The sequence below is a fragment of the Nycticebus coucang genome, chromosome 10 (genome assembly GCF_027406575.1).
Source record: "Nycticebus coucang isolate mNycCou1 chromosome 10, mNycCou1.pri, whole genome shotgun sequence".
Lineage (NCBI taxonomy): Eukaryota > Metazoa > Chordata > Mammalia > Primates > Lorisidae > Nycticebus > Nycticebus coucang.
This window is the reverse complement of record NC_069789.1, coordinates 127,043,874-127,063,826: the sequence shown is the minus strand read 5'-3', so window position 1 is coordinate 127,063,826 and position 19,953 is coordinate 127,043,874. Positions and strand designations below refer to the sequence as shown.

Here is a 19,953-nt window from a genome sequence, read left to right as displayed (position 1 = left end):
GGGGGGAGGAGTGGCTAAGGAGGTGACAACCAGTTATTGCAGACTCCACTGTACTTCCCCCTTCACTCTCAGATGCTGCCAGGGTAAGAGGGACGACACAAGGAAACAGGTAAAAACCATTTTGTTCTTTCTTTGCATTCAACGAGCAAGTATGAGCAGCTGCTGTGTGGCAGGGCATAATTCCTGGGGCTAGGGACAGCGCAGGGACCTCCCTTTGTCCCTGCTGCCTGTGTGACAACAGGTTGTGGACAGACCCCTGCCTTTGAACGTCCCTCATGTCAGGCTTGGTGAGGGTAGGATGGGTCACTGGATGCCCAGGAGGAAAGCATGGCGTCAGGGAGGTTGGTTTTGAGATGCTGAATTGGCCTGTATGGAGCAGACCACAGGTGTGGACAGTGTGGCCTTGTCCTGGCCTTGTGCCTAAGGACTACTGTCCCTAGCCTTCACACCCACCCTACCCACTCAGCTTTCCAATGCCCAGGCCTGGGGCCTCAATTCCCAGGTTCCAGAGCTAGTTGGGGTAGGTTAGCAGCCCTGCTCTGGAGATGCCCTCGGCCACTCGTGCTGGGGCTCTCCAGCTAGGCCCTGACGACAGGGTGGCTGGTGGGTTCTGGCAGAGGGGTACAGTGGCCCGGCTACTGGAGTCTACTCTTTGCCCCATGGGATGGGTCCTTGCCACAGCCTTTGTCTCCCCCTAGGAAACTTTACAGGGATTTCTTTTTTTTTTTTTTTTGAGGCAGAGTCTCACTATGTCGCCCTCGGTAGAGTGCTGTGATGTCATAGCTCACAGCAACCTCAAACTCTTGGGCTTAAGTGATGCTCTTTCCTCAGCCTCCCAAGTAGCTGGGACTATAGGTGCCCGCCACAATGCCCGGCTATTTTTTGTTTGTTTGTTATTATTGTTGTTGTTGTAGTTGTCATTGTTGTTTAGCAGGCCCAGGCTGGGTTTGAACCCACTAGCCCCAGTGTATGTGGCCAGCACCCTAACCACTGAGCTACCGGCACTGAGCCAGGATTTCAAAGTATGTCTCTGACTTACTTTCACTAGCCTTACTTTCACTCTGCAAGGGTTTTTATGGAAAATGTGAAATAGAGCCCACAGACAAAGAAGTATGGGCAATATACTGTAGTACAGTATTCTAATTCCCATGTCTGGAGATTTATGATGCAGACATAGCTTATTAAAGGATTTGAAAAGCTCTGCAGTAAGGGTTCTTAACATTTTAACACAGCTTTTCTTCAAGTGGATGTGACCTTGAAGACTTTTGTGTGTGTGGCACTGTTAGGACCTACAAAGCGGATGCCAGCTCTGCCTAGAGAGTATGCCCCAGCCCAGGGCCCTTGCCCTGAATCCACACTCAGGCCAGGCCAGCCCCTACACCTGGGGACAGATCTTCCTGCTCTGGGCAAGCAGCTGAACGGTCCCCACACCCGATACTGGACACCTGACAGCCCTTGGCATTAGCCCAGGAGATAAACAGACTGGGTGGGGGTGTTAGCACGTGGGAAATGTTGGTGGGGTGGGTAAGAGGGGTGCAGCTCTGTGCTGACACCGGAGACACACTCCATGGACGCATCCTGCCAGCTCCCCAGGGACCAACACAGAGGCGGCCACAACTATGTAAATTGGGATTTAAATTTAACTCTATGTAAATGTAACTCTGTGCAAAAGTCAAGAATGGTAGAGGGCAAGCTCATGGCAGAGAAAGAGAGAGAGACAGACAGGTTTGGTTTGACCGGCTCTGGGTATTTTTCTTTCTGTTTTGTAAAGCAGAACATTTCACATAAAAATCAGGCTTCTTATTTCTTTCCAAACAGATCAGACAATGCTGAGCTCACGTTCCACTTGGCAGCAAATGGCTGGAAGTGAGACAGCAACCACCTTTAGACAAGGCACGGCCTGTGTCCCCACTTGGATGACAATGTTTCTTACGTGGCCCTTAGGGGCATCTGTGTGGGACCCTTGGACCACATTCTCCCAAGACCCTCCAGACCCCTCTCGATGCTCTCCTGGCGTCATACTTTATTAACAGCTTTAGAGTTATTTTTTTCCTGGTCTTCCAAATCAAAGTTTGACCCTGCCTCTTCCCTGTGTAAAATTTCCCATTAGCAGCCCCAGGGAGGGCTCCAAGTTACTCAGTGCCCGGCACTAGATGGGGGTCCACGTTCTGCTGTCTGTCAAAGCCTGAGAGCCGGGCAGGACGTTTATAAAGTTATAGATGGATGAAGGGATGGAAGGGAGGAAGGGAGCGAGGAAGGAAGGAAGGAGGCCTGAGAAGAGAGAGAGTCTGCCCCCATGGGGCTCTCGGGCTGAGGGAGAGACACAGCCTATTCAGAAAAGGCTCCATGAACATCCTGAATCCCACTTCTCCACGATGCTGCTACCAGCCAGTCCTCCTAGAATTGGGGAAAGGCTTGGAGCTGAGTGGGTGGAAATAAAAGCCATCTGGGAGAAGCAGTGATGGCTCAAAGACAAACTCTTCCCAGCCAGACTCCTGCCTCGACAACGCCATGCACCGCCCCATCCCTTGGCTCCTGCTCCTGGGTAAGGACCGTGGCCTAGGTGGTACTCGGGTCCTGGGACGTCTGTGGGTACTGAGGGAGGAGGGAAGACCCGGGGCAGAGGAGAGTGAATACACGGACGCAGGCCTGCGCCTCTCCCTGCGCCTGGCCCTCTTTACGCACCGCCCCCCCAGCCACCCCTCCATCTTCAGAGGGAATGAATTCTTATGAATTATTTATCCCTTTGTCAGCTCTTGTGCCTCCTCAATAATCTTTTCTGATCACTCTGGTGATTTCCAGTGTCCATGGCTTCCTCTGATGTAACGAAATGGAAGGTGACGCACCCCGACGCCCTCTATGCCTGGGCAGGGGCCTGCGTCTGGATTCCCTGTGAATACCGTACAGTGATGCAGGGAGAGAACCTGGACAACGTCACCGTGTACCTCAACCCTGAGTTTATCAAGGACGTCAAGGCCTTCACTGGCCACATCCTCTATAACACCACGAAGGTCGAGGAGGCTCCTTCTCAGCAGGGAAGGGTGCAATTCCTGGGAGACGGAACACGTAACTGCACCCTGAGCATCAACCCGGTGTGGGTGAATGACAGTGGCCAGCTGGGGCTGAGGATGATGACAAGGACCGAGAAATGGATGGAGAAAATACCCCTCAATGTCTCTGGTAAGGCCTTAGGGGGAGGCATCCCTCTGCCTCAGGCAGGGGGAAGGAAGGAGGTGGAACCTAACCCAACTCTTGGAATAGGGGTCACAAACCAAGTTGCCCACAGAGGGCAGTAACGGGGGACACACAAGATGAGGCTGTGGCAGACTGCAGGACAGGTCTTGTCCCACCTCCGGCATCCTGCCTGCCCCCATCTCCTCCCCATTCTGGAACCTGGGTTCTAGGTTGCCAGGCTTTCTGATTTTTCAAGAGAAGAGGGAAATCTGGATTTTCATTTCTTTTCTTTCTTTCCTTTTTTTTTTTTTTTTTGAGACAGAGTCTCATCTGTCACCCTAGGTAGGGTGGCAAGGTGTCATAGCTCACAGCAACCTCAAACTTTTGGGCTTAAGGGATCCTCTTGCCTCAGCCTCCCAAGTAGTTGGGACTACAGGCACCTGCCAGGATGCCCGGCTAGTTTTTCTGTTTTTAGTAGGGATGGGGTCTCACTCTTGTTCATTGTGGTCTTGAACTCCTGAGATCAAGCAATCTACCCGCATCAGCCTCCCAAAGCGCTAGGATTACAGGCATGAGACACTGAACCAGGCCAGAAATCTGGATTTTACACCTCCCAATGTGTTAATGTTGATGACTCATTCTAATCAAGCCTCTGAGGCTAGATGGCATTCATGTGGACGTGGCCCATCAAACACAGGTCTGAGGCCTCCACCCTGGGGCGTGTGGTCACTCCGTTTCAGCAGCCAGGTCTAAGCAGCCCTAAGTCTGGGGCATGGGGGGCTGCTTCAGACCCTGGAGTGTGAAGAGTGGGCTGGGCTGGGAGAGCTGACACAGACCCATCCTTCCAAGGGAATGCCGCCCTCGAACATCCCCGGGACCGAGGCTGGTAGACAAACTCAAGTTTGTCATCAAGCCCCCAAACTTGTGGTGAACTAAATTGGTAAAATTCACCTGGGACTGGTGGGAGGTACAATCTTGCAAACACTTAGAAAGCAAACATTCAGAAATACGAAGGATATGAGTGCAGAGAACAATTCTCCAAGCAGGTTTTAGAGCACTGGTTCTCAACCTGTGGGTTGCGACTCCTTTGTAACAATGAAAATACATTGCGGCATTAGGAAGGTTGAGGACCACTGTTTTAGAGTATTTTGGCCAAACAAAAGTGATTCAAAGCAGAAAAAAGCAGGTCAGGAGTGACATGGAATGGACAGGCCAGGGCCTCCTGAGGAGTCACTCGGGACAGGACGGCTAAAGCCAGGTGTCTGCCCCCATCCTCGTCCGGTAGGCCTCACCCATGGTCTCCACTCTTTTGCAGAAAAGCCTCTCGTACCTCAGATCCAGCTCCCTTCAGAAATTCGGGAGTCTGAGACAGTCACCCTGACCTGCTTGCTGAATTTCGCCTGCTATGAGAAAGCGATCCGGTTGCAGTGGACCCTGAACGAGGGAACTGATTCTGTCTCAAGATCCATTTCCGTTGCAAACATCTTCACTAAGAGCCAGCTCACATTCCAGCCGCGGTGGGAGCATCATGGGAAGAACGTGTCCTGCCAGCTCTGGGGAGAGGAGGAGAGGCAGGTGCTCTCCCAGCAGACTGTGCAGCTCAATGTGAAGCGTGAGTGTCCACCTGCACCTGTGGGAAGGATGAGTCCTTGTCACCTTCTCCCCAACCCAGCAGTCAGCATGAGCCTACCTAGAGGGAAGGGTAATCAGCCTGTGGTCACCCGCAGTGGGGAGCAGCCCAAGCAGAGCCACTGCTGCTCAGCCCTGCTGTTTCGGGGACACAGGGTCATTCTAGCCTTTCCTTTGGCCTGGCAGAATAAAATGATCCATCCTCGAGCCATGGCATGATCTTGGCATTATCTGGTTAGGTTTTTGTTCTGCCTTGGAAGGCATTTTTTTTTTTTCACATCATTGTTCTGTGCCTCATTCATTCATTCAGTAAATACCTGCTGGGAACCTACTAGGGGCCAGGCCTTATTCTGGCTGCCAGGAGAGGGCAGGGAGGCCGGCTGGATACAGAGTGGGAAAGTTCCTGCCCCTCACAGAGCTAGCACTACAGTGAGGCAGACAATGGGAAAGGAATAACAGAGGAGAACTCGACTGCAGGGAGCGACCTGCGCACAGGGAGTGATGGGTGGAGGGTTCTCTGAGGAAGCGGAGCACTTAAGCTGACTCAGAGGAGCAAATGCCAAGAAGGTTCCGGGAGAGTTTGAAAGAGCAAGACAAAGGCCTGGCGGTGGAAGTGGGAGAGGAGGACAGGAGAGGCTGAGGCTCACCACCTGAGAGCAAGTAGGTGAGAGAGCGGGGACACTGGAGCCCAGGGGCTGCCGGAAGGATTTGGGATTTTATTACAAGTGTGGAATCCACTGAATGGTTTCAGGGAAGGACTGATAAGGTCTGGCCGATGGTATTAGGAGTCCTGCCGGCTGCTGGTAGAGACCAGCTGGTAGGCAAGTGGGTAGGGGGAGGCAGAGAGCTGAGTTAGGAGGCCACAGCAGCACCTGGGTGAAGGGACCAGCAGGCCATTGCTGTGTCAGAACAGAAGTGCTGCCACCTCTCATACGTCCCACCCCCTGGGGACCCCCTGTCCCCTCCACCATGGCCCCTCTGCTCCTCCAGACCTCCCGAAGTTGAAGATCCAAGTCAGTCCCTCTGAACCCACTGTGAAGGAGGGGGAGTCCGTGAACATGATGTGCAAGGTTGTCAGCAGCAACCCAGAGTCGAAAGACGTATCCTGGTACAAGGACGGGGCCCTGAAGAGTGCGCAGCGGACCCTGACTCTGCCCGCAGTGGCCAAGGAGGACAGTGGGAAGTACTGGTGTCAGGCCTCCAGTGCCCTGGGCACAAACAAGTCAGAGGAAGTGGCCCTTGAAGTGCAGTGTGAGCCTCCTTGCCGCTGGGGAGGGGCAGGGAGTCAGCGGGGGCGGACCCAGAGCCCTGGAGAATGAGCAGCCGTGCGGAGTGCTCGCCTCACCTTCCCACTTGCCCCTGCCCCCTTTTTCCAGATGCTCCAGAGCCTTCCAGAGTTCAGATCCTCCCGTTACCAGCTACTGAGGGAAAAAACATAGAGATGACTTGTATATCACCAGCCAATCCTCCGCCAACAAATTACACGTGGTATCACAACAGGAACGAAGTGCTAGGAAAGACAGAAAAGAAATTCCAGATCCCAAAGGTCTTCCTCGGGCACGCAGGGACTTATTCCTGCTTGGCAGAAAACATTCTTGGCATTGGAAAGATCGGCCAAGGAGCTAAGCTGGATGTCCACTGTGAGTAGTCACAGAGCCTCTGGTCTAGGGAGAGGAGAGGGAAGTGGGGAGAAGGTGGAAGGATGGGGCGCAGGGAATTCCTGGGCCCCGGCAGGAAGTGCGAGCAGAGGCCAGGGTCCCCTGCTGTGGAAGCTTCTCGGGGCAGAGGCTTTGTTGCTGCTCACAGTTCTACTCCCAGCACCTAGAACAGGGCCTGGCTTTGGCGGGTGTTCAGTAGATGCTTGTTGAATGAATGAACTGAGGGATGAGGAGGGATGAGGGATGAGGAGTTGCTCCGGCAGCAGCCGAGTCCCAGGAGAGGTCCTGAAATTTCTGAGGAGAACTGGGGCAAACACAGTGAATCTTATCACTGAGTGAAGCCCAGGACAAAGAGAACCCATAGACTTGATCCTTGGACCCCCAGATGTCACATGTGCTGGTAAAGGTGCCCCAGTCTTGAACATCTGGACAGGTGGATCTGAAAAGCAGCAGCATTTATTGAGAGTTTTCTACATGCCTGTCTACATGCTCGACAGGCTTCACCTCATTTTCCCCGTGTAGCAGTCCCATGAGGTTGGGTCCTCTCTGGACCCCATTTGACAGAGGAGTAAGCTGAGGTCTACAGCCTGCGGCCACGTGGCTCTCAGGGGCAGATGCATTGTTAATTGCTGTGTGGTCCTGCCTCAAACCACAGCCAGGCCAAACTGCCGTGGCAGGGTTTCCATCCTCACCCAGATGAGGAAGGGAAGCCCAAAGCCCCTCTGATTACTTTAGGAACCATGTGAACACCAGGGCCAGGTGGGGCGTATGGAGACACTGGCTTTCTTCACTCATCTCTCTGGTTTTCTCCCAGATCACCCCAGGAACGTGACCGTGGTGATTCAAAACCCCACACCAATTAGAGAAGGAGACAGCGTGACCCTTTCCTGTAACTACACTTCCAGTAACCCTGCAGTCACCTACTATAAATGGGACCCCCGAGGGGCCTGGACTGAGCCATCACCCGGGGTGCTGCTGATTCAGAAAGTCGCCTGGAATGTGAAGAACATCACCTGCACAGCGTGTAACGACTTGTGTTCACTGTCACATCCTGTCAGCCTGAATGTCCACTGTGAGTTCCAGGCCTGGTAGGGGGAATGGAGAGGTGGCCCCGTTGGGACATGGGGATCAAAGGGTGAGCAGAATGGAGCCTGGACAAGAGTCTTTGATAGAATTGAGGGAGGGTATGGGAGCCAGGCCTAAGGGCCAAGGTTAGAGGAAGCCCTGGGGACAGCAAAAGGAGGTCAGCCTGAGGTCCTTGCCCTCCAGATGCCCCCAGAGACGTGAGGGTCCTGCAGACCAGCCCCACTTCTGAGGTTCATTCTGGACACCGGGTCGTTCTTCAATGTGAATTCTCAAGCAGCTACCCCAGAGAAGTCCGTTATATCTGGAAGAAAAATGGAGGAAGCTTTCTGGGAGAAGGAAAACAACTGACTTTTGACTCCGTCTCCCCTGAAGATGCTGGAAATTACAGCTGCTCAGTCAACAACTCCATAGGACAGACTGCGTCAGAGGCCCGGCGCCTCCAAGTGCTGTGTGAGTGGCTGGGGCTGGAGGCTGAGAGGAGGGACGGGCAGGGGGCTGGCCGCCTGGTCCTGACTCTGTTTCTCCTTACAGATGCACCCAGGAGGCTGCGGGTGTCCATGACCCCAGCCAACAGCATGATGGAGGGGCAGAAGGCAGCCCTGACCTGTGAGAGCGATGCCAACCCTCCTGTCTCCCAGTACACCTGGTTTGACTGGAATAACCAAAACCTCCCCCATACCGGCCAGACGCTGAGGTTGGCTCCTCTGAAGGTCCAGCACTCAGGCGCCTACCGGTGCCAGGGGTCCAACCGGCTGGGTGTGGGCCAGTCGCCTCCCAGCACCCTCACTGTCTACTGTAAGGCCCCTTCCCTCTCCCCAGGCTTACCCGTCTCCTTTCTCTCCCCTGACTCTAGGATCCCCTCTCCAGCTACCTCTGTCTCCCAGGCATCTGAAACTCCTACTACCCTGTTTCCCCGAAAATAAGACAGTGTCTTATTTTAAGGTGTGCTCCCAAAGATGCGCTAGGTCTTATTTTCAGGAGACGTCTTATCCTTCCTGTAAGTAGGTCTTATTTTCGGAGGATGTCTTATTTTCAGGGAAACAGGGTAGGTCCTCTCCTCTGTCTCTCATCTCACCCTTGATAGGCTCCTTCTTTTTACCTTTTAAGATTTTAGTGTTTGGAGGGGGTTTTTTTGCAGTTTTTGGCCAGGGCCGGGTTTGAACCCACCACCTCCAGTGTATGGGGCCAGGGCCCTACTCCTTTGAGCCACAGGCGTTGCCCTTTAGTGTGTATTTTTTTTAATTTCTTTAGGAACTATGCAAATGCAGGGGACAGGTGGGATGTTATGAAGAAGGGGACAACGTGAGAGTACAAACAACTAGGTTACAATGTTTTCATTTATTAGGTAGAGTCTCTCTTGTAGATAGTCCTGCCCCCAGGAAGTGAGCCATCTACCCTTACGTTGTGCCCATTAAGTGGGAGCACACCAATCTCTCTGCCCCCAACTTGAATTGAATTGACTTTTTCTCTTGTGTGGGTATTAGATGATCTACTGGCTTCATATTAGTATTGAGTACCTTGGATACTTGTTTTTCAGTTTTGTGATACTTCACTGAGAAGAACGTGTTTCAGCTCCATCCAGGTTAATACAAAAGATGGAAAGTCTCCATCTTTTTTTGTGGCTGAATAGTATTCCACGCTATACACACATCACAGTTTGTTAACGCCCTACTGCTTCCCTGTGCCCACGGAGTGGTGTATCTGGGCAGGATCCCACAGCTAAGAGGCTAGAGTCCTCTTTCCGCTGTTTCACTGCAAGTGGCTGGTAAGGAAATGCCTCTAGTCTGCCATCTTGCTCAACATCTCGATTTGAGTGGTTTTTAAAAAGCTAATACAAGCACAAGGTAAAAAAAAAAAATGTTAAAGCACAAAAGGTAAATCAGGGGCAATAGGTATCATCTGTCCCTGATCTCAGAGAACTCTAGTCCCCTTCCTAGAGGCCCCCGCTCCTCTTGGGGGTGTTCTGCCCATGCAGGATGCCTGTGCAGGTCTGCAAGGCTCTGTGCCCTACACAGAGGGCAGTGGAGCTCACACTGTGCCCTGAATTTTTCTTTTTTCCTTGTCATAGTCACTGGCGATGGCTCCATATCCACGTGTCTACAGAGTGTCTAAAGATTCTTGAAATGCAGGGAAAATATGTAATTTGTTTAGTATACTTTTTCAGATTAATGATTTCAGCCATGACTTGATTTTCTTATTTTTAATTGTTTTTTTCTTTCACAACCCAGTGATGGTTAATTTTATGTGTTAACAGCAGCCATGGCTTTAAAGTTAGAGAACCGTTGCCTGGAAAGCCGGTGCTAAAGGAAACCTCTTGAGCGTGTCACATGGACGTGAACTGGGACGCGCTGTCTAAGATCCTGTCCTCTGAGTCCCCACTTTTCAGACACCCCGAGGCCTGCATCTTTTCCTCAAGGCTGTACCGTGCCCATCTGTGTGAATGTGGCGTACCTGGGTCTACCCAGGGCCTTCTGTGGGCACACCTGCAAGGCAGTTGCAAGACAAATTCCCAGCCAGGTTCCAGGGACTCACGCCTGTAATCCTAGCAGTCTGGGAGGCTGGAGTGGGTGGATTGCCTGATCTCAGGAGTTCAAGACCGGTCTGAGCAAAAAAGCCAGACTCCATCTCTACTAAAAATAGAAAAACTAGCTGGGGGTTGTGGCAAGTGCCTGTAGTCCCCATGGAGGCTGAAGCAGGAGGATCACCTAAGCCCAGGAGTTTTGAGGTTGCTATAAGCATTGATGCCATGGCATTCTACCCAGGGCAACAGAGGAAAACGCCGTCTCAAAATAAATAAGTAATAACTTCGCACGTGGACTTGCTGGGACTGGTGTGTTTTAAGTTCTGACAGTGTGTCCAACTGCCCTGAAGAGGTGTGCCCGTGTACAAGGGTGAGGGTCACTGCTGTGTGTGAGGAGAGCAAGCCCTCTGTCCCTAGGGGAGGTCCGAGGGCGGAGGCCAGCTTCTCCCTCTTCCTCTGCCTCACCGTCCCGCGCACACAGCAGATGTGCCATGAGAAGGGGCGGCACGCAGAGAGAAGTTGAGATGCTTCCCAGGCAGATGCTGCAGGACAGCAGCAGCCCCTTCACTGATTGGGGTCTCTCCTTTCTCCACCAGATAGCCCAGAGACCATCGGCAGGCGAGTGGCCACGGGCCTCGGGCTCTGCCTGGCTGCCCTCATTCTGGTCATCTTCGGGGTCAAGCTCCGGCGGAGGTGAGCTCCTCCCACCACCCGCCTCCCATGCTCTCCCTTCTCTGCACGCCCCTTCCAGTTGTTCAAACCCAAAGCCTCCAGCCTACCGGATCCACCCAGTCCTGCTCCCATCCCCTGGACCCTCACTGACCTGCCTTTATTCCTTAGCTGGAAGAAGATCCAGAGCCAGCAGGGGCTTCAGGAAAATTCCAGTGGTCAGAGTTTCTTTGTGAGGAATAAAAAGGTAGGCTGGAGAGAGAGGAAAGGCAGGGCCCACCGTGACGTGGAGAGAAGACCCCGGTGAAGGAGGGTGATACAGTCCTCTGGGGAGACCTGGGCTGCCAGAGGCCGGGGGAAGGGACTGAGTCTGGGCAAGGGTGCTCAGAGGTCTGGCCTTTCCTGTCTCCCAGGTGAGAAGGGCCCCTCTCTCTGAAGGCCACCACGTTATGGGATGCTGCAACCCCGTGATGGAAGACAGCGTGAACTATGCCACCTTGCGCTTTCCTGAGACGGACACAACAGCAACTGGGTACTGAGGATACCGGGAGGGTGACCTGCCTGCCCTGGCCTGTGCCAGGTGCCACCATGCGCTCTTCGCCTCATTCCCGCTCCCCAGCCCCTGTGGGGAGATGATGGTCTCCGAAATTGAATGTGTTTTTCAAGTCAGGGGTGTGTAAGTCCAGTCTTAGTCTTTATCGTGAAGATCAAGACCTTGGCACAGAGGCCTCTGCTCACCCAGGTGGCACATGCTGTAACTTGTTCCTCCTGTGCGCACTGGGCACTCTGGGGACGGCTAGTTACTTTCACATGAAGGGCTGAGGTTGGGGTGCTGCCGAGGGGCTAAGGGAACTGGGAAAGGAGAGCTCACAGGCAGTGCTTCTCCATGGTCATCCATCTGTACACCCCACCCCCCACCCCCAGAGATGCAGAGACCTCAGCGGCTCAGAGGCTCCACCAAGACAGCAGTGACATGGTCACTTATTCAGTGCTGCAGAGGCCTCGAGTGGTAAGAGGACCAGGCTGTGGGAGGTCAAGTGGGGGAGGGTGGGAGCCTCTGTCCTACCCAAAGGAAGGGCTTGGGTAGACATCAGTGGTGGCACAGGCTGGGGGTTGGCTGGGGAGGCAGGGTTGCTCAGGCAGAGCTGAGGCTCGGTCACCAACCACAGCTGGCTCCTGGACAGAAACCCCCGAGTGGGCTTCTGGACCGCCAGGTGGAATCAGGGAGAGAGGGACAGGAAAGCAGCCCGCGGGAGGCTGGAGGTGGGAGGCCCAGCTCACCACGGCGTGGATTTCTCAGGGCGACTATGAGAACGTTTCTCCGGATTCTCCCGAGGATGAAGGGATTCACTACTCAGAGCTGATTCAGTTTGGGGTTGGGCAGCGGCCTCGGGTCCAGGAAAATGTGGAGTACGTGACTCTCAAGCACTGATGGCCAAAGTGGCTGCGGCGAAGGTGCCTGCAGGGACAGGGGCTGGGGAGATCCCAGAGCTGCCCCAGCCACTGACGCTCAGCTGCTGCCCCACGGTGTCCCCCAGCCCCCATTCTCTCACGCTTACCAGCGAGGACCACTGATCCACTTATGCCTGCTCCACAGCCAGTCTTTTTGGCACTGGTAAACCCAACCCTCCAAAAGGCCTGTCCCACTCTCCTTCCTGCCCAGAAACTCACATGAACACCTGCTCTGTGCCGTCTGCCACCACCTGCCCCTCTCCAGCCCTACCTCCAGCTGGCTATGTGCCTGCCGGGATCAGCTCGTCATCATTTCTCCTTCTTCCCGTCCCTCTCCCTTTGAGCCCTCTCCTACTCTGACATCCCCACTCCCTAATGTTCTGCCCAATTTCTGCTTCTGGAGAAAAGCCTGGGAAAGGACAGAAGTGGGAGTAGATAGAGGCACCATCCCAAGCTGGCTTTTCCTCTGGAAACATGTCTCCATGTAAGCGAGCGTTCCGCGGAAGGGGTGATGGGACAGCAGCTCCGGCCCTTGGGGGCCTGGGAGTCTGAGACCTACCTCTGTGTGGATAATGTTTAAGAAACAGAGAGATACCAAATAAAAATGACTCAGACAACACCTCCAAGGCCCAGTGAGCTCCTTCTGGTCTGGGGAGTGAGAGTGCAGATGGGAAAAAGAGGAAGGCATCGTGGGGGCCTGGACGGGGGAGGAAAAGAGTCACAGCAATCGTGTCATCAAATCAGCAGCTGGGAGAGTCTGCTGCCTTGTTAGGGGAAGTGCGCGGGCTTCTGCAGGCTGACAAGTGTCTGATCTTGGTTCTTCTATTTGACTAGCTAAGGGACCTTGGGCAGAGTTCACCAGTTCGCCTGAGCCTCAGTTTCTCTGTAAAATGGAGTTGCCACTACCTCTACCACAAGGATGGTTCAAGATAAGGAGTGTGAAATAATCTTACATATGCTGAAGGCACCTTAGAAGAGACCTAGCAACAAAGCCAAAAGCCTCTAAAAAACAAACTCTCACCTTTTATTTGCATTTCTTGAAGGATATAAAAAAGGGGAAGCCATTCAATACTCACAGCTCTTCTCAAAAGTGAACTGATGGAGATCTTTCACAACCCACAGCTGCTAAAAAAAAAAAAAATGTCTCGGAGCTGCCTTGAGGAACCTCACAGCCTTTCTTTTCTTTTCTTTTCTTTTTTTTGTGGTTTTTGGCCGGGGATAGGTTTGAACACGCCACCTCCGGCATATGGGACCGGCGCCTTACTCCTTGAGCCACAGGCGCCGCCCAACCTCACAGCCTTTCTGTCATTCACTGCCCACCCCCCATTCCCTATTATTTTCACTGGTTCGAACTTTCCATTTAAGTGCTCTCCTCCACCACTTCTCAGCTTTAACCTGTCACTCATTCACCTGCTCTGCCAAGCGGGTAAGGCCCATTCTCCTCAGAGGTCAGAAACCTGTGATTCACCAGTCGCCAAGGTGATGAGTGCACAGCTCCCGGCCCATGGCAGGTGGCCCCAGAGTGTCGCCTTCCTTTCTCATGTCTGCCCAATGCGAGAATGGCTACTCTCAGAACTGCGGGTGAGTCCCGGATTTCCCCAGCCATCTGCTTTGTTTTCCGGCGATTTCTTGTGAGCACCATCCACTTTTCTGGACAAAGGTGTGAGACTTCAAGAACTGAGAGAAGGAGAGTTTTGTGGTTTCTGTACCCAAAACGAGGGCCACTGTCATTCAACCATCCCTTCATTCAGTCCACAAACATCTCCTGAGCACCACTAGTTTCTCCAGCACAGAGCCAGTTATGGGGCACAAAAAAGGCAAGACCAGTCTTGGGGATCTCTAGTCCAATCTAGGACCCCCACAGGCTTTTAGGACAATGTCCCCTCCAGGGAGCTAAAGGCAGCTCTCAGCCTGATGGGCCTGGCTCAGAATCCTAGCAACCATCGAGTGCCTTCCCATCTTGTCCCTGTGCCCAGCTGCTGACATAAACCTACTTCATGAGCCATTGACCACAAAATGTGGCTGTCAACAGGCATTGCTGAGGCATAGAGCAGGTGGCCAGGAAGCTGGGAGGCAGGTGTCCATCCAGCCCAGACTTCGCTGTCCTCGCAGGGCCCAGACAACTGGCCATTCATTCGACAGCCTGAGGGCCTACTATGTACCATGCAGTGGACCAAGCAGACTAGAATCTGTCTCGAAAGGCCACTATTCTGGCAGGGAGCTCACCTGAGGTTGCAGAGTCACAGGTGCTCTGAATAAACACACGTAAAAAAACACAGAGGACAGAGGGGTCAGTTTGGATGCAGGGACCGAGGTAGTCCCTCAGAGCAGGTGACCCGACCTACTGGGTGGGGCACAGCAGGGAGCCCTGGGGACGGTGTCTCTCTGCAGTGCATTCCTTCCGATTCTTAGTTCTGTTGGGGTCCCAGTGTTTCTCAAAGACACAACGCTCAATAACAGGAGGCATGTTTTTCTGCCTTCATGGGGAGGTGACGCGCCATGTGTGTAGGATGTGGAAAGGAGCTGAGCAAGAACTGGTTTAGTGGCGTGGAGGGAGAAAGAGGAAATGAGATAATTTCACTGGAGGGAGCTGCTGATACTCTGAGAACACTATGATGCTCCCCCTGAGAGGAGCTTCTACTGGCGACTTGGAATTTGGAAGGGACACAGAGGTCTGGTGACTGACACACACATCTGAGGCAGCAGGGGCAGACAGAGGCACAGGGATAGACAGAGAATCATAGGGACAGAGAGCTTTCTTTTCTGCATCTGAGAGGGCCAGTTTGCAGCCATTTGAAATCTTGCTTAGTGAGTCTTCTAGGAAGGGCAAGGTGACCCCAGCGGGGATGTGAATGGCCGGCCAGCTGGACGCCCGGGGTCGAGAAAAGGAAGCTGAGTGGCACACATCACCTGTGCCCCAGGGAATGTGCCCAGGGTCTCCACATGGGGAGGAGCTGGCCTGGACAGAGTGGAGGAATAGCCCGGCCACTCCAGTGCCAGCCAAGTGAGACTCTGCTTGTCCTTTGCCCTTCTTCCTCCTCTCTCCTCCTCCTGCCAGCACAGGAAAGGCCAGAAAGGAGAGGGAGCCTCGAGGGGATCCTTCCTTACATGTCTGCCTTCAGCCTGTACAGCTGCACCTTGGAACGACCACACAGAGATGGTTTCAGGGATCACAGTCACCAGAGTACTCTTTGCATCCAGGAGTGAACCAGTAAGGCACAGGCCTGCCCAGGGGTCAGTTCATCCAGGAGCAGGGAAGGCCTAGCCCCCAGTAGCAAGTGTATATGTGGGAACACAGCTGTATCCTTGCTATACCCCATAAACCCTGCTCCTTCAAGGTACTGGCGCTACACACCCCTCACCCCACCTGGACCAAACCTAGACTACTCTCCTCACCCTTTTCTGTGTCCCTGTCACTGTCTCAGCCCCTCACCTCTTTCTGGGCGGCCTCAGCTCCAGCCCAGATGCCCCATTAGCTGCTCACCCAAGCTGCTAGCGCCTCAGGCTAATGGCCCTGCCCTCCGCCCTTCTCTCCCTTCCGGCTCACTGCCCAACCTGGGCATCCTCCACCAGCCCAGTGAGGGGACTTCTGAGCCTCAGAGACATCTGGCAGCACCAAAAGGTGAGTCCCTCTTTCTGTGACTCCTCTCCACACCAGTGACAAGTTCCCTGAGCCCCTGTTCAGGTGCCCCCTGGATGTGCTAAGATCACATCCATGACCCTTGGGCCCTCTCTGGGGGACCCCCTTTGACTGCCCCCCACCACAGCCCCCATCACATGCACACCCCCCACAGCTCCTGCCTGCCCTGCAGGTTTTCCACCAGTAGGTCCTCTTGCCAGGGAATTCCAGGCAGGGGAGTGAACTCAGGAGTCCAAATCCCATTTCCAAGAGAAACACATACTGCTGGGCCTCACCCAGCTCTGAATTCTCTCTCCTTCTTTCCCCCCTCAGAGTCTTAGAAATCCGGAGGCCTCCCAGCTTCTGGGACCTGCAGGCCTACGTTCTGTCCTCATCCTGGGAGGTGGCCTGGCGTACCGCGCAGAGGACTGCGGGCTGGCGTCCCAGCTTCTAAGGCAGGCTCCACTGCTGCCTGGTGACCGCCCCTCCTGTGGGCCTCAGCTGTCCCCCAGATGCCTTCCGGTCCTCCGAGCAGCGCTGAGACCCACGTGTGAGCCCAGGAGTCCCTCCTTTTCTGTGGGTGGGACAGGAGCGAGTTGGACTCGGGAGCCAGAGCAGCAGCAGCAGCACCTGGTCCCATGGACCTGCCTCCGCAGCTGGCCTTCGCCCTCTACGTGGCCGCCTTCGTGCTGGGCCTCCCGCTCAACGCCCTGGCCATCCGGGGCGCCGCGGAGCATGCCCGGCGCCGCCTCACTCCCAGCCTGGTCTACGCCCTGCACCTGGGCTGCTCCGACTTGCTGCTGGCGGTCTCCCTGCCCCTGAAGGCGGCGGAGGCCCTGGCCTCGGGAGCCTGGCCCCTGCCCGCCGCACTCTGCCCGGCCCTGGCCCTGGCCCACTTCGCCCCGCTCTACGCCGGCGGGGGCTTCCTGGCCGCCCTGAGTGCTGGCCGCTACCTGGGCGCGGCCTTCCCCTTGGGCTACCAAGCCATCCGGAGGCCGCGCTATTCCTGGGGGGTGTGTGTGGCAATATGGGCCCTTGTCCTCTGTCACCTGGGGCTGGTCTTCGGGTTGGAGGCTCCCGGAGGCTGGCTGGGCATCGTCACCCCGGTCAACGGCTCTCCGGTGTGCCTGGAGGCCTGGGAGCCCGCATCGGCCGGCCCGGCCCGCCTCAGCCTCTCCCTGCTCCTGTTCTGTGTGCCGCTGCTGGTCACGGCCTTCTGCTACGTGGGCTGCCTCCGGGCCCTGGCGCACTCGGGCCTGAGCCACAGGCGGAAGCTGAGGGCGGCCTGGGCGGCCGGCGGGGCCCTGCTCACGCTGCTGCTCTGCTTAGGCCCCTACAATGCTTCCAACGTGGCCGGCTTCCTGCTCCCCGGCATGGACAGCCACTGGCGGCAGCTGGGGCTCATCACAGGTGCCTGGAGCGTCGTGCTCAATCCGCTGGTGACCGGTTACTTGGGAAGGGGTCCTGGCCGGGGGACTGTATGTGCGGCAAGAACGCAAGGTGGGATATCCCAGAAGTAGCAGACCTGGGCGCACGGGAGAAGCGCAGCGCAGGAGAGGCCTCTGCTGCGGGCCGCTGCCAAGGAACTGCAAGGCAGCCTGGCGTGGAGGCAGCCCTGGAGGCCCTGGTGGAAAGGGTTGCCCCGGCGAAGACAGCGTCCCGAGCCCAGGAGGAGAATGGAGGCTGGGAGAGAAGCCGCAGAGGGGAAGGTAGGCTCACCTCCGGGTCTGTCTCTCCCCTCCGCGGTCCTGCCTGCCTGTGGGCTGTGGGCGGAAGCCTTGTGCTCATTGGGAGGAGAAATATCTCCTCTTAATCGAGAGGAACTGCCAGTCTGATGATGCACTTTAGGAGATGCTACTCTGAAAAAAAATTCATTTCATAAGGAGGCAGAAAGCAAGATAATGATGCTGTTATTCCCTTTTGCATCACAAGGGGGCAGCATGAGAGCCGCGCACGGTGAAGTGGAGGGAAAAGATGCTTCGGCAGGGAGCGCGCCAGCAATGAACAGCTGACCCTTCAGCTGGCGGGGCTTAGAGTTACACAGTGGAAAATCCGTGTCTAACTTTTTTTATATATATAAAGGGCATCCATAGCGATGTATATACCTTTTGACTCCCCCAAAATCTTTTAACTGGAAGCCTTGCTGATGACATAAATTCGATTAACACGTTTTTGTTATATGCATTGCACAGGGTGTCCATAAATTCAAATTGCACACGAACTTTGTATCCTGTATTCTCACAACAAAGTAGGCCAGAGAAAAGAAAACGTTATTAAGGAAATCATAGGGAAGAAAAATACTGACAATACTATATTGTATTTATGGATGCCAGAAGTTTACGCCAACTGTTTACACAATGAATTGTCTGTCTGAAATGGCAGCACACACAGCCTGGGACCTCCGTCTACACTACCTGTCAAGCAATTCTACTTTCTCTTGTAATGTCATTGCTTCTCTGCTCTTTGAGAGCCCTTGCAGTGTAATGAGTGGCACTTCCTGCGAGTCCCCATGGGGCTATTCAAGGTTTATGGCATTGCACTAAACATGATGAAAATTCCACAAAAACTATGAGAGATGACTTGATACTTTACTGCACAATTTATGGCAGAGTAAACTGCTCACAAGATGATTAGTGTCACACAGCATTTTAAGTGGATACCTAAAACAACTTACGTCACCAAGCTAGCAGCAGGAGGTGCCTACAAAATGATGTCAGGAGTAAAATATTATGTAGTAATATTATGCAGTTATTTTATGCAGTTATAATTTCATCCTGTAACCTTATATTTGTGTACACTTCTCTCTTTTCTCTTCTTTTTTTTTTTTTTGAGACAGAGCCTCAAGCTGTCATCCTGGGTAGAGTGTGGTGGCATCGCAGCTCACAGCAACCTCCAACTCCTGGGCTCAAGCGATTCTCCTGCCTCTGCCTCCCAAGTAGCTGGGACTACAGGCACCCGCCACAACGCCCGGCTGTTTTTTGGTTGCAGCCATCATTGTTGTTTGATGGCCAGGGCTGGATTCGAACTCGCCAGCTCAGGTGTATACAGCTGGTGCCTTAGCCACTTGAGCCACAGTCGCCGAGGCAAGTGTACACTTCTCTTGACTGCAAATGGAATTATGAATAATCTATGTGCTTACATTTTTGATGAAGGTTAACTTTTTATAGATTTGTGTATATATCATGGTAGTAAGTGATAAAAGAGACTAGTATCTACCTTTGTTTTTTGCATTTGTGACATACTTTTGTCTTAATGTTTTTGATATTTCTAGGCTCTTTACTGCAATCTTTTTTAAATTATTGAAAATCTCTAAAAAAATTTTCCAATCTATTTATTGTAAAAATAAATGCAAACCTGTGCTATTCACGGGTCAAGTGCACCATCTCTCCTATGCTGGGCATCCAGCTGAGTGCTTTATAATGAGTGCTGATTCCCTGCACCCACAGTCAACCCTTGGACTTGGCTGTGCAACTGCTGTGCAAATGAATAGGTGGTTCACTACCTGAGGGTGCCAGGCAGAGGGGCAAACATTGACTGAATTCCACCCTGTGCCTGCCTTAATAGAAGGAGCATCTTACTCTGACTTGAATGAAGATACCACTTACCCCTCTGGCAGTGTGTCTTGACACTAGGTGTGCTCCCCTGAGCAAATTTTTTTTGAAAATTTAGCAAATTTTTCTTAATTTGCAAAAAGGTGCCACACCAAGTAGCTACCATCCTCTAACAGGGACAGACAGTAGATTAGTGACTGTCTGGGCAGTGGGGGTGGAAATAGAGATTGCGTGTACATGAGTATGAGAGATCTTGCTTCTAAAAGTGGATTATGGTAATGAGGGCACATCTCAGTAAATTTACTAAAAATCATTGACTTGTTTGTTTAACATGGGTGAACTGTACGATATGAAAATTAAATCTCAAGTTGCTGAAAGTACAATGGTGAGCAAAACAACGTTTGCTGTCGTGGGGCTCCTCTTTGGTGGTGGTGGGGCTTAGGGGCTGGAGTAGGGGGAGGTAATGCAGACTTCAACACGGAATTGGGAAAGAGCCCCTGGAGAGAACATGACAGACGGAGGGAATGGCAGACACAAGGGCTGCCATTGTGTCTTAGCCTGTGGCCCTACTGCAAGAAAGAGGTAGACACAGGC

General features: G+C 53.6%; 2 protein-coding genes across 7 annotated transcripts; both read left to right on the top strand.

Moving 5' to 3' along the window:
• The first annotated feature begins 66 nt into the window (after nucleotides 1–66).
• On the top strand, nucleotides 67–12,169 carry CD22 (CD22 molecule). 5 transcript variants are annotated; one of them, XM_053605875.1, is made up of 14 exons: nucleotides 67–109; nucleotides 2,488–2,545; nucleotides 2,803–3,180; nucleotides 4,490–4,786; nucleotides 5,794–6,054; nucleotides 6,180–6,443; nucleotides 7,276–7,533; nucleotides 7,920–7,997; nucleotides 8,079–8,342; nucleotides 10,665–10,761; nucleotides 10,909–10,984; nucleotides 11,151–11,269; nucleotides 11,662–11,746; nucleotides 12,038–12,169. In XM_053605875.1, exons 2-14 carry the CDS (start codon nucleotides 2,512–2,514, stop codon nucleotides 12,167–12,169), a joined length of 2,343 nt encoding a protein of 780 aa, XP_053461850.1. In that variant the 5' UTR covers nucleotides 67–109; nucleotides 2,488–2,511. The 5 variants fall into 5 exon arrangements, with proteins under 5 accessions (XP_053461850.1, XP_053461849.1, XP_053461847.1 ...); XM_053605874.1 differs by having other exon boundaries at nucleotides 7,731–7,997; XM_053605872.1 differs by having other exon boundaries at nucleotides 7,716–7,997.
• Nucleotides 12,170–16,376: 4,207 nt separating this feature from the next.
• Nucleotides 16,377–19,629, top strand: FFAR1 (free fatty acid receptor 1). 2 transcript variants are annotated; one of them, XM_053605880.1, is made up of 2 exons: nucleotides 16,377–17,517; nucleotides 18,645–19,629. In XM_053605880.1, the coding sequence occupies exon 1, from the start codon at nucleotides 16,447–16,449 to the stop codon at nucleotides 17,326–17,328; it is 882 nt and encodes a 293-aa protein (XP_053461855.1). In that variant the 5' UTR covers nucleotides 16,377–16,446; the 3' UTR covers nucleotides 17,329–17,517; nucleotides 18,645–19,629. The 2 variants fall into 2 exon arrangements, with proteins under 2 accessions (XP_053461855.1, XP_053461854.1); XM_053605879.1 differs by having other exon boundaries at nucleotides 18,641–19,629.
• The last annotated feature ends 324 nt before the right edge of the window (nucleotides 19,630–19,953 follow it).

Excerpts from the sequence above, each read along its gene's own strand:
- CD22 (XM_053605872.1), top strand. The coding sequence starts at position 2,512 with ATGCACCGCCCCATCCCTTGGCTCCTGCTCCTGG. Across the intron at positions 3,181-4,489 it reads AATACCCCTCAATGTCTCTG|AAAAGCCTCTCGTACCTCAG; the intron begins GTAAGGCCTTAG and ends ACTCTTTTGCAG. Across the intron at positions 6,444-7,275 it reads AGCTAAGCTGGATGTCCACT|ATCACCCCAGGAACGTGACC; the intron begins GTGAGTAGTCAC and ends GTTTTCTCCCAG.
- FFAR1 (XM_053605880.1), top strand. The coding sequence starts at position 16,447 with ATGGACCTGCCTCCGCAGCTGGCCTTCGCCCTCTACGTGGCCGCCTTC.